General features: G+C 35.2%; 1 protein-coding gene across 4 annotated transcripts in view; it reads right to left on the minus strand.

The window, feature by feature from the left end:
* The window catches only part of LOC129564936 (GTPase-activating Rap/Ran-GAP domain-like protein 3), a 75,789-nt gene that overhangs the window by 5,543 nt on the left and 56,241 nt on the right, over nt 1–14,005 (minus strand). For all 4 annotated transcript variants that reach the window (XM_055439198.1, XM_055439213.1, XM_055439190.1 and 1 more), the window contains 7 exons: nt 13,206–13,275; nt 9,814–9,900; nt 6,986–7,067; nt 6,295–6,413; nt 1,919–2,150; nt 674–772; nt 279–382 (listed from right to left, as the gene is read on the minus strand). In XM_055439198.1, coding sequence (XP_055295173.1) covers nt 279–382; nt 674–772; nt 1,919–2,150; nt 6,295–6,413; nt 6,986–7,067; nt 9,814–9,900; nt 13,206–13,275 — 793 coding nt within the window. The remainder of the gene's footprint in view (nt 1–278; nt 383–673; nt 773–1,918; nt 2,151–6,294; nt 6,414–6,985; nt 7,068–9,813; nt 9,901–13,205; nt 13,276–14,005) is intronic.

Consider the following 14,005-nt stretch of genomic DNA (forward strand, 5'->3'; position numbering starts at 1 on the left):
AATAATCAAACACCGAACGCCGAAAAAAAAATGTTTTCATAATGTGTTTTGTATGTAAATTTTGATCCAGAAGAAAGAATAGCATTTCCATTCAAAAAGTAATGTTTTTCTTTTACATTCAAATTGGCCTTGGTTCGATATTATAAAAAAACATTGAATTAATTCTGAAATTATACCGCAAAAAATATTGTAGGAAAAATGGTTTACCAAACCAGCAAAGGAATATTGTATATATATATATTGATAATGTACCAAAAAAAACGCAAACACACACACACCTGCTGTCGATTATCTCGGGAAAATGGTAGTAGCGTTGAGCAATGAAACATGATTTCGTGGCCTTCGTACAGCGTATAAATTGAATATTTTCCTGTCATATCGCCTGAAAAATGAATAACAATGGATATTATTAACAACAGTTACAATATGACAAAGAATATAGGCTTTGCAGAAGAAAAAAACTTCGGAACAATGATAAACGTGTTACTTAATTGCTGTGCAATATAAAAAATATTAAAAGATGAAAGTAACATCCTGTATGCGTTGAAAATGGGCCAAGATATGGAAAAGCAAGAATACCAACAAAAAATGTTACAATTTTATTTAAAAATGAAGAAGTCGAAGCCAATTTCCGATGAAAATAGAAGAGCAGAAAAAAAAGGAATTATCTTACCTTTCACATCTAAGCCACCACGAAAGCGTTCCCATCCTCTCAATCGAATTTTCTCTCCTAATATGCTCAAGAATTCTTCAAAACTTTCGCTTCCGAATTCTACGTGCGTGTCGTGTATATGTGATTTGGTACACATGTTGTTATGTCGGCGCGATGATGCATAGTGACAGGCCCGTACACACGCAGTCAGAATCCGACCGGAAAACAAAGCGTCATTTGTAACCAGCATTCAATGTTTCCAGTCGCAGGAAATGTTCAACCACCGTAGGAGTAATAAGACGAAAGATGAAAATGAAGACATGCACATCCGATGAAATATTGAGGCCGGATGAATGATGATGGTGTATGCGTATGGTCGCAACAAATTGCGAGCAAAATGTGGACGAGAAGAAAAAAATATGTGTTAGATTTATAATAATTTTTTTTTTCGATTTCAACCGAGTTGCAATAAACGGTTACTTTTCGCATGTCCAAAACTTGGGAATTCTTTTTGTTGTTGTTGTTAAGCTCTTGGTAAATACATCGTTGATAAAACGGATAAGATGATCATCCATTAATTATAAATATGTGTTTTTTTATAACTGTGAGTTTTTGTGGTAGTGCGACTACACGGGCAAAACGTTTTGCGCGCAGACACGTCATCATTTATAAATTATCATAAATCATTTTATCACAATCGTTGTGTTGTGTATGGCCCAAACAAGCTCCACTTTCACACAATGTATTTTAAATGAATTGAAACGATGTAGAAGAAGGTGGAAGATAAGCTGCGATTATTTTGTCAACGGTCGCGATGACGATAAGTGTCTGAAACGCAAATAATGAGCTGTTGACGTTGGAACTGGCACAGTTTGCTGTAAATATATAAGATGATCGAATGCCGGCATTTACCGCACAAAATATAAATAATTAAATGATGCCGAGAGATTTTCCATTTTTTTTTTCTCAATTATTTAAATCCAATTTTGCGTTACAGTGATTGAGCAAATTCCTTTTAATTAATCCTGATGAAGATTGCAGGATGGCTTGTAGCCATTTCACGATGTAGTCGGTGTTTGAAAAAGCGCAATGAAACAAAAAGTGAACCGTGCACACAACACAATCCGTCAATGTCTTTATTCGCATGCCCGCGACAGAGAGACGAACGTAAATTGATGGCTTCAGTTCAGTTGTTCATTATATAAAAGGATCCACCACTTGAGAAACGCTTCAGGCAATAATTGAGTCAAAAATTAGCGAACGTACCGTTACTCAGCATCTCGTCATCACACTTTTGGCCCGCTTTCATATAGACCACACCAAATTTAAAGTTGACTGATCCCTCTTGCTCCTCCAGTAGCAATAAATCTTTCTGTATGTCCGGCGAAAAGATCTCTTTTGGTGTTTTGGTAGCATCCATCGACGAGAAATGCGATAGCATTTGTTTGACGGTGGGCTTTTGATTTGGATGAAGAGTGAGCGATATCTTTTGAGCTCCCTGCAAAAAATAAACAAACAAATAAACAACCGGAAAAAAAGTTTCGTCAAACAAACGTTGTTATTAGTTGGGCAGAACGATAGGAAGAACTCGTGTCGAATTTAATGTAACAAACTGTTTGAACTTTTTCTCCCCTTGGGTTGGTATATGCATCGGCGAAAAATAACTTTATCAAGACATTTTTCGACTTATGCCCATTGAATTATGCATGTGTAGTGTATGTAATGCTCGCATAACGAACCATCAGCCTCAAGCTGAATTATTATATTTCTTTCATGACGTAGATTTATTTTATGCTGAATCGCAAACGATGAGGCAAAATGCGCGAGTACAAACCAGTGTCGACTGGTTTTTTTTTTTTTTTTTTTGAGCTACGAATGCAAAAAGTCTCGAAATGTTATTTCTGCGCCGGGAATTTTAAAATCGAATAAACAATTGAATTTATTGAAGTGAAAGAAGAATATCCAATAATATCACACTGAACAGAAGCTCGCATAAGTTTGAATGAAATAATGTTTGTCCATCAGTGGGAAAAAAGGTCTAGATTTTATTATTATTAGAATTTAACATCAATGGCATCCTCTTTTTACCACTAAACACGTCTTTTTCTAACGTCCATCAATCCATTCAAAGCGATTGTCTCGGAAATTTGTATACATTTATGGTGTAGTCACCGGTGTAGTACAAAAGCTCAGTCTACAAGCCAATTCTCGCTGCCGTTTTCGAAAATCCCAAAGCGAATCAATGGTGTGCGGTTTTTGTTTACAAAAGAACCTGTAGCCCAGGTTGGCAGACAAGATAATATTTGAAGCACGTATTTCGAATAATCAATGCAATAAAACACTTTTCACTTTCCACTTTGTTAACTGTTTATAATGGCATTTTCAATGTACTTTGAATGTCAGCCGATAAGTATGTTTTCTTTTTTCGTTTCCACTCTTATGAATCGATGCGAAACGAGCTCTTTTCACGTATTCGTGCTGCTCCAGGCAATTTCACTTTCACTCAATATTTTTTTTTTTGGAAGTTTTCGTGGCGTTACCACCGAGTAACACTGACAATATAGAACAAAAACGCCAAACCATTCCAATTGTATAAATTGATGGCCGAAAATGGCTGGTGTTGCGGTTTGTTTTGACAGAATAATGTTTTTGATCAAGATAAACAAGCGAAGAAACGTGAACTCAAGGGAAATGCTGGATTTCCTCTTTTTCTCGAATCGGAAATTTTATTTTTGCATGTGATATCCGTGCAACGACCTTACGGTTATTGCGTTCTCTTGACGCATACCAAAATCCATTTGCGAGGAATGAAATAAAATTTCGAAAAGGCGGTTGAGCGTTAACTAGAATGTAAATTGTTCTTTCTTTTTTCTACGGATTTATTATTTTCATATTCAATTCACTGCATACATTTTCCACAGACGTGAATGAGTTAATTGACGTGGGTGAGTTTCTATTGTGAAGCACTTCCACATTTAAATTCAATTTAATGTCGTCGTCAATGTGATACTTGGAATGGAGTCCTTGTTACGGGCAGTTAAGACATGCATAAATTGCTTTCTCTGCTATCCATTCTACCCATTATCCGTAAGAAACATTAGGAGCAAAAATAGTGTATGCCATAACCAGCCGGATTACGATAGCAATGACGTTATACGGAATGCATGTATAGCATGAACTGGTGCAACATACTTAGATTACATATGTGGTGATCGTGCTCATGTGTGTGCGTGTGTGGTCGTAGCAAATTAGATCCTCATGGAATAATCAACCGTTTGATAGATAGCTAGGTGCCTGGGGGAGTTTTCCTAATTAACATTTCAATGAATCCGAACCACTTCCATTTATTTTGTCTGTGTGATTTTGGCACTCATTTTCATCAATTGAGAATGAAAACAAAAGCGTCTCTTGAAATTGTAAAAGTATGCTCTCAACTGCTGCATAAACATTTCAAAACATTGGCATTGAGCAAGGAAAAACCTGAGATCAATCAATGTGAGGAAAAAACATCTCCATTTCTATTTCCCGCAAAAACTGGGCTGGTATTTTGATTTCCATTTCCATTTCGGTTTCTATTTGGCAAAATTATTCGCTCTGATAAATAGCGAAAAGGAAATTTAAAAAAAAAACCATACCTCAAACTCTTCAAATCCCGTCCAAGGTGAAAATTTCAATTTTAAATGTCAATTTGCTAACACGTGCGCTCAAAAATTTGTGATGAAAACCTTTAACATCCCTTCATCGGGCGCATTTGATTTTCATGTGCTTAATTCAGTGTTGATATTTTGAATTTTTCCGTATATAGTATGTGTGTGTATGTCGATTTTCACTTTCATTCATCATGGGTTTGGGTATATGCCGAACTTCGAATGGCACAAAAACATTTTTCGGATTTTCTACGAAACGAATACAAATTAGGTTATTTTCATTGACAACATGTCACAAACCGATTTATGAATGATTCGTTGTAGTAATGGATGAACAAAGATGAATTCATTCGCATATTTTATGGAAATTGTGACGGTTGACAACAGCGAAATTATCATGCATTACATTTCAAACTCACGTTTCTCTCTCTCTCTCTCTCTCTCTTTCTCACGTTCTCACGCTCTCACGCTCTCATACAAACTTGAAATATTATAATCCCACATTTTCCCACAGATAATATAATTCGTTCAAATTGAGATCATTTACTTCGAACATTTGTATTCAAACGGTTTCCGTTTTTGTATCAGTCGACCAATTTATTCGGGATGTTTGATGTGAGTGTACGCTTCTAATCGAATTGAATGGAATTATCCTTTCTTTTTTTTACCTTCTTAATTCTCGGTATGTGAAAATGAATAACATGGAAAGGTATTTCTGAAAGAATACTACCATTTCCAATCTTCTTATCACTAGACACATTTTGCGCTTCGTTTACATTCAACTATGCCTTCAAATGGCCCAATTACCAACGGATTTGCATTGTCAAGTGAAAACGCTTTAATTTCGTTTTGCTTTGCCCTAGTTTGAATTTACACATCGAGCCATCGGCTGCGAATGCGAAAGTACGAATGACAGAGAAAAAGAAGTAAAACGGGTCGATTCCGCCGAGATGCAGTTGAACGATGTACATTAAAATGTGTTGTAATCACAGATATGACAGCTATTTTGAATGGAAACAGGTGTTCATCATAATTTTGAATCTGTTTTTGACACATGTCAGCTCTCATTCAGAACTGACTTCACTTCTTTTTTTATATTAAAGTTCTATTTGTGATGCAAATAACTTAAAAATCTATGAAAGTTTATGATTATTCTCTATGTTATTCTTTCCGCTGCTAAAAATAGCAACAATAGAAGAAGAATTCTGACAGATAAACGTGGGCATCGGACGCTTGATTAAGCAAAACTGCCTGAAAGTTTCTTTTCCGAATCGGTTTTGGACCACATTCGCCGTCACACAAACAAAAGGCACGCACAGTACATAAGAGCTAATGCAAAAGTCATTTGATGTGCATAAGTAGCGCCACCTCTAATGATTACGGAGAGTTACCATAAGTCTTATGTAATTGATGTTGAGAATATGAAGAAGAAGAAGTAGACATTGTATACATTTACATTGCAATAATGGCAATCAGTAGAGATGGTGCTCATGTGCCGATAAAATCACTGTTACAGCCCTTCGCACACAAAATACAAGCGATTCACAAGTGAATCACTTTCTACATCTGAAATTCTCAAATCATGTGCGTCAATTGACGATAATGAAATACGGTACACGAACTTTGAAAAGCATACATGACATTTTTTTCTATTTTTTGTAAAATGACACGAAAAAATATAATGAACACGCTTAATATCTAATGAGGACTTCCAAATTATTTGTATCAATATTTTATTCAATCATTATTATTCATTCGGCTATGAAGTAAACAAATGAAAAGACAAACGGGTTTCATCCACAAAGTGACGCATGTCACCGTCTCGCAGCACACCCACAAAGTTTGTTCAAGAGCAAATTATTCAACATTTCACTTCATGCCGCATTATAATAGTATATCATTATTTTTTTGTTTTCAACCAAACATACGGCCGTATGCTCGTATAGAAAGTATAACAGTCTCAACTACAAATGTTTGAGAAAAAAAAACACTCACCTGTTTTCGGAACAACATGGCTCGGTATAGCGGTGTAGACTTATTTCCAGATTCGTGCGAAACAATTGATAAAAAATATGGGTTCTTCTCGCTGTCTATGCCCACATAATTTTGGTGCACTACATTCAGCCAAGAAAAAAACGGAAAACATGTCTAATCAATTGAATCCATGAAAAAAAAAGAATTTTTTTTAACGTTTTTTATTTGAAAGTTTGACACAAAAAGTATGTTACGATTGAATTGTTTTTTTTTTTAAATTAAAATGAAAAAGTTATTTTTGAAGCAATGAAAATGTAACTGAATGAACATTTTCATACGTTCAAAAACAGCTTTTTCGTTTTAATTTGATTGTCCGAGAATGAAAACGCAACTTCTATTCACAACACATATAAGTGAAACAAAAATAAAAAAATTTATTGAAATGAAACAACACAATCGAATTTTTTCAAAGTGTAACAACAAAAAAGATTTTTGAAAAAATTCGATTGTGTTGTTTCATTTCAATAAATTTTTTTATTTTTGTTTCACTTATATGTGTTGTGAATAGAAGTTGCGTTTTCATTCTCGGACATTCATTTAAAAATGAACACACATTTCACCATAACATTTCCATGTGCACTATTAATACAGTTCTATATTTTAGCATCTTTTCAAATGGGCTTTTTTGAAGTGTTGTTTTGTTGCTACTTACACTTTCCAAGAAAATATTTGAAGTACCATCTTGTTTGATGTTCTGGATTCTCCAAAATCGGTGTACTTGGTGACCCGAAAACCTATTTATTCATTTCCAAAAAAGAGAGAGATGTATAGTTTTTAATGCATGCCAAATTACTTCCTTGTGGAGGGTTGGGTTCGATGTTTTCCTTGTACATGGAAAGTTTCCACTCGAAATGATTACAACATCGATCAATGAGGGAGATTTTTCTTTTCAAGTATCTTTTCGATAGGTCATAATGCGTGCTCAAACTGAATGTTGGTGATTTTGTTTTCAAATTTGGATACAGCAAAATAAATCTAAGCCATCATTGGCCGTAACGTTGAAATTAGTAGCGGAAAATACTTTTGGCTATCTAATAAGACTACCTTATGAGAATGTGAATTGGAAAATGAAAAAATAATGTTTTCACAATATAATAGCACAATAGGTAAATTTAAGTTGAATTTTGTCTTTTTTGTGTTAAAAAAATAATATTATTGCTTGCTGCGCAGTCAACATAGGAAGTCATTGTGAAATGTATGGAAATGATGTCTTTCTCATCAAAATTGTTGGTCACTTCGAAGCAACTGCAACAAAGCGGAATCATCTCACTGGGATATCTTCAGTTGCTTTATTGAGTATGACTGCCGTGCGACCACCTCATATTCGTATATGATTGTGGTTGTGACCTGATTTGTACTAGTATCTTTTTCAATTTAATTTCCGCCCATGAAATATTCTCAAATTCTGTCGATGTTCAAGCGTCGCGTTTTTATTTTTGCCGTGAAATTGTTTTCCTTTTTAAACATAATTTGCATACAGAATTTGATGGTCGAGCATTCAATTATGACATTAAGCCCTGTGTGAAATGACCATTTATACAAATAACTAGATTGTCGTCACTTTTGATGTGATGTCGTGGCAATGAATTTCATACGTTCTATTTCCAAAGTAAAAAGAACAAAAATCAGATGAATCTCATTTGGCTTGGAATAGCCGCCCCATGAGATATTCATATTAAAATATGGAAATGAACGACAGTGTATCTCGTCCATAAAATTAAAATGCTTCCAATGTGGTGGCGCTCATATCGATTTATGAATTTGTGTTGCAGTTATTGTTATGGTAGTTGGCTCGTGTTGACATAAATTGAATTTTCCATTTTTTTCATTTGAATTGATCAATGTGTCGCTTTAAATGCTGTTTATGCTCTCGTAAGTCCTCTTTCACGCCCTCTATTTCTCTCTCCGACTTCTCTGTCATTTCTCTTGAACGGCCATTATGTTATTAACCACATTATGGGTCTAGTATTGTCAACGCACGTTCGCCTTGATAATATTTTAAGTTTATTAGCCGATGCTTTGGTTTTTATTGCTTTTCATCACATTCGATGGTAAATATTGTCATTGATTTTTATATTGCTTCGATGACTCAGTATAAAAGGTCGCTTAAAAAAAAAAACGAGAAAAATATGCGTTGCGCTTGTGAGGAGTAATTTTTCAAACTTGATTGGTTTTCTTTCGTTTTATGAGAATTCAATTATTCGATTTTTTTTCTCTATAGGCCCTGAAAATTATTGACAATCGCGATATCGATGAAGATGAGTGATTTAATTTATTCCATCCATAACGAGTGCGCATCAAGTTGTTCTCAGAAGCTCTGGAAAATCTTTCAATGACAACGGCTTAGCGGAGGCAATTCAAAATCATTTTCTCAAGAGAAAAGCCCTACAATAAAATGCTTGGTATACTTTTTCGAGTTGGGATTTGGATGTGCGAGCAACAATTAAATAACATATCATGTATATTGTACCGTAGCACAGAGTATATACCTTGATATTTGAATCGTTTATTTGAGTTTGGATGTTCCTAGAGGCATTTTACACTTCGACTTTTTATCATTTTTGGCCGTGTAGCTGTCCTAAAGTGCACATCTATTCCCAATGATATATCCTCTGCGCTGAACACAAAAGATGCTTATCACAGTGTTTTATATACACTTTCGTATGAGTTTTTTCCCCTATGGGCAGCACTCATTTCTACGAGCACAAGGATTCCAGCACAAAAAAGTGAAAGCATAGAATATTCATGGGCCAAAATCAATTTCATGAATAAATTATTCGTCACAGTCACAACAGTTGAAGAGGGAATGGTAGTTCATTTTGGAGTATATGAACATAAAAACTATTTTGTCTTTGGTTTTTTTTTGATTTTCTATGGCTCTAATACCTGTTTCAATGTGAGTGTGGTGGGTAGTTAGCACGAAATTTGCATAATAAACGCCTAAATTTTCATATTGACACCAATAAATCGCATAATAATGTCGTGCATTCACACAATTTCCTACTACGTTTGTTTACTCCCTCAGCTTTGAATTGGAGCCTGTGCAATGTGCAAAGGATTTCCTGCCACTTGACTATCATTGAACAGTTGTTGAAATCGTATCAACAATTTTTGCAAATGCTTGCATTTAAGCGAGTCTTCCGTTTTAACTTGAAAACAGTGATTGAGATCATTTCAATGGCACCAATGTCAAGCATTTTCCCACCGTCGATTCAGTTTTCTTTCTTCCACAAAATGACATGATGAGTAATGGATAATTGCAAATGCTGTAGTGCAGCCATTAGTTGACGTTATTTTTCGTTGTCTTGCAATTTTTCACTTTACAGCTGGCAAAATATAAACGATTCGCTTTTTTCTTGTTGAAATGGGGATACATAAAAAAAGTAATTTCACAAAATGTGGAGCGGAAATACAACCTATTTCGATTTTTCCATTTAGCCTGTTTCACAGCGCAACCCAAGACTTAAAAAACTTTCTCACCTCATCTATTTCGGCCAAAGATTCACCATTCTCCAAACGAAAACGTCGACAGTTCGGGTCAAGGGCGTCCAGATCAGTTTGGGGCAGCTAAAAGGAAGAAAAAAACAAATTGATGAGTAACATTTTATGTGAACTTTTCTACGGCATGGTCCAAATGGTCATAGTTTTCAGTTTCATGACATTAGTGGGATCCAATAGCAATCGACAGTTTAAAATCTCCCATATGGAAGGAAATTTCCGTATTTTAAAGCCAATTTATGGCTTGTTCGCTGCAGGTTTGCTGGAATGACCATTTTTACGACATTCTCGGCCTTTCGGAGTGACATAATTGCATGTATTAAATATTTTCACGACCATTTATGAGTGAAGCGACACAACGTTTCCACCAGAGCAAAAAGGTCGTAACCTTTTCCAAAGCACAACCATTCCAAGCAAGTAATGGCCTCAATCATTCGGGCACATATTTACGATTATTATGATGTGTGTATTTGTTTGTGCTCATCACACTGTGACGATGAATTTCACCCCGTTATACATCTACCGCATACAAGTATAGACACATACACGGCTTTCGTAATGTTCGTCAAATAACAGAATACAATGCCGTTTTGGTTTATCATAGCTGTTATTATAATCATCAGCATCAGCGGTGAATATCCAGCTGTTGAAACGTATGGATTAGACTGAACCACCATAACATCAAATTAATTGCCCGGACACAGTTCTTCCATTTAGCATCATTGTGATCCGTTAAACTGGATGGTTCCGTGAAAGTGAAAAGAAGCTGAGCGCACAGAAAGAAAACAACAATGTTCAATGGCCAATAAACATTCGGAAAGAGAGCGGGAGCGAGAGCGAAAGAGAAATAAAGTGAGTTGAATAGACGACGCACAAAAGCGTTCGATTATAAAATAATTGGCTAACGATATTTGTGGACACTGATGGAGCTCTAAATATAGTCAGTCACAGTTGGATTTTAAGTGGCCTCCATTGAAACATTCAAGTGACTCCATAAAAAAAAGTTGTCGACTTGTTCTATTCAACAAAAACAAGTACAACATAAGTGATTATCTACACCATTAGCCCCAAAATTCAGTTCCGGTTAAGTGAAGAGCACTCAGTTTTTTTCTTCTCGTTTTTATTACAAAAGAATCTCAAAAACTCTCAAAAACTCTCAAACAAATTTACTGTGCAATTTAAGCAAAATTTTGCTGTTTCGGTTTTTTTCCTCATTCAAAATATTCCGCCCGAACATTGTTCTTTTATGTTTGCGAAGCACAAATGGCGTGTTTTATCCACATGAGAGCTCTGCACTATTCATCATTTGGTAATTTTGGCGAGGAGATGATCCAGCTTTCATGTACGTCGCACTAACGGAGGGGAGAGCAAACTCGTACTTGCTGTGCACATAGCCACTAGGGAAAAAAAAATTAATATGAAACAAATTTTCCTGATAGATTTCATTGTGTATTTTTTCTCTTTCGGTATGTGTATCTTATCACTTGTTTAGACGCTAAACTGGCAATTTGCATGCGCTCATGTTACTTGTATTTCGTCCGGTCAATTCGACACAACACAAAAGGCGTTGCTGCTATACGATTTTTTTTCTCTCACCATCTTCTCTCTTTGGAAAATCAATAAACTCATTTGATCATGGTGTATCCTTTTCTGAAACAAAACCATTTGGCAAATGGCGAATGGCAACGGATGGAAACCGCGTAAATGAAAACCGAATGAAGAATGCAAACACTTTCGATTGATACTAATGTAGTTGTGTTGTAACATCTGCCAAAAATGAACCTTTCTGTCACGAAATACAAAGATAAATTAAAATTGTTTGTATTTCAAGCATTTTCTCAAAAGTGTCCAAAGTTAAATCACTTCAATTTGTTAAATTCACAACTTTGGCTGTTTGTTTTCGTTCTAAGACATCGAGAGAGAGAGAAAAAAAACACACACACTTGATTCAATTTACACTCTTCGAGTTTGCAATTTCGGCAAGCTGAAACTTTGAGTTTTGCAATTAAGGCGTCAAAGCATTAGCTTAGAAATGATTTGCTCATGGGCAGAAATTCATTTTGTACACGGAATTCATGGAATCTCGATAAAAACACGAGTAGAGCTCAACTGTGTTAAATTTGTTGGTATGTTCTCTTGTGATTTGCGCATTTTCAAGTATATAAATTTTAATCCTGGATAGCAATAAAATTTTTCTCGTGCGTCTATAGGCGAACATCAAAAATCCATTTAATCGGCTACACACATCAAAAGATTAGAGTTTTGTGTCAAGCTATGTTTAGTGTTTCTTTCAAAGTCAAACCACTCCCGCAATCCCACAGAAGCCTCGAGAAAAAAAATCACTACCAATTCCTTACGTGGAATCCATGTAAATGTGATATTTACGTTCTTATATCTCATTGGATGGCGATATATGTGTGCCTGAATTGGCGAAATATTTTCACTAAGTTGGTTGGATGTGTGTGTGTGTTTCTGTGTGTGCTTGTACAAAGTTTACTTCTCAACATTATTTCTTCTGTATCTTGATCTTGTAAGTGTACCATTTATGAGCTGCTTATTATAAAGCGCGTAATTGCGAAATGTTTGGGTATTGTGTGTGTGTGTGTTTGCTGTGATCTTCTTTAGTTTTCGTTGTTTGCTAGGTGAAGGCGAATAAAGTCAAACAATCAAAAAGTTGGGGAACAACTTAAATCCACATTTTGCGCAGCACTCATTTTCACATACAAACATATACACACACATGTGTCATGAATGTTAACAGCGAAAATTTTATCAGGCATTAGCCTTTCCGAACTGAAATAACAAACTCTGACAAAACACACCGAAATGAGCGAAATGTTTGATTGGTAGCATTTTCCACATTTTTCAGCTTGAAATCGATATCATATTCTGTTTGGATACACCACCGTTTCCATTTCACATTGTAATAATCCACATTCATTTATTTCCGAAACATATGAAAAATGGTTGAAATATGCCGAAAATTTTCCGCACTCGTGTGATGGCTGGCAAATTCCATATAAAACTTGTATACATCGCACTGCAGGTGATGCAGTGTTGTTTGTTCTGTATATATTTGGGGAGTGGAAAAAAAACTTGAAAATAAAATAACTTTATTCCACTAATACGTTTATTTCCACTCTCTTCAGCCATGGCAAACTTAGTCGATTGCAAAAAAAAGAATATTACACATTGAATTTCATCATAAAAGTTGCCAATTGGCTTCCACGCGAATGAGGTTCATTCATTTTCTTTCGCCGTTATTTTCCATGATTTAGATGAGCGTATATGCTATCCGTATCCGGTAAATGGATAGAAGAAATTGCGTTTTTTTTCCTGTAAAAGTCTAATTTTGAATTTACGTCAATTATTACCTGATCCGTTGAGCCATAATGACGACGTGAAAATACACCACGCCGCGATATTAATTCCGTTGCCGACGAGCTGCAAGCAGAGAAAAAGAAAAAAAAAACACACCAAATTAAATTTAATAATTTACCTATGGTATTTTTTAATTAAATGTGATATAAATAAATGCACAAACCATATAAGTTTTAATGAATTATTATGCAAATATAATTTTAATTTCGGCAAGAATTTTAATTAGCATATTAGTGTGCATGAATGTGCAGTTAGTTATTAGCAGTTATGAACTCGACCAAGAAACAGAATTGGCCTTGCACGCGAAAAGCTGATTATAATCAGTTACAGAATATATTTTTGCCAAATTAAATGGCAATTAGATTTTTGGAAAAGCTTTTTTTTCGGTTGAAAAATTTCGGGTTTGAAAATTGATAATAATTCCAGAAAAGGTTTGCATTGAACTTTGAGCCTTATTTATGACGTCTCCTTAGAATGTCCATTCATTAATGTAGTTCCGCAAGCAATGGTCCTTCATGCAACATAAAAAACTGACTTGAGAGCTCGGCACATCCAATACATGTATTTTTCGATTAAAATTGCGGTAAATTCGATTATATAGTATGTTCATGAGAGGTGAGCATTGGAAGTGTTCTTGTTCGAATTGAACACGGAGCAATCTATTATGCGAGTCGTTGAACAGATTGGAGTTTTGATTTAATAAAATTACTTTGGCAGAGAGTCGCACATATGTCGTTGTGATGTGCATTCAAGCGCTGAATTGAGTTATGAAATTAAGTTAATGGTATTTTTT

The sequence above is a fragment of the Sitodiplosis mosellana genome, unplaced genomic scaffold (genome assembly GCF_009176505.1).
Source record: "Sitodiplosis mosellana isolate CC-2019 unplaced genomic scaffold, AAFC_SMos_1.0 Smas_scaffold_1, whole genome shotgun sequence".
Lineage (NCBI taxonomy): Eukaryota > Metazoa > Arthropoda > Insecta > Diptera > Cecidomyiidae > Sitodiplosis > Sitodiplosis mosellana.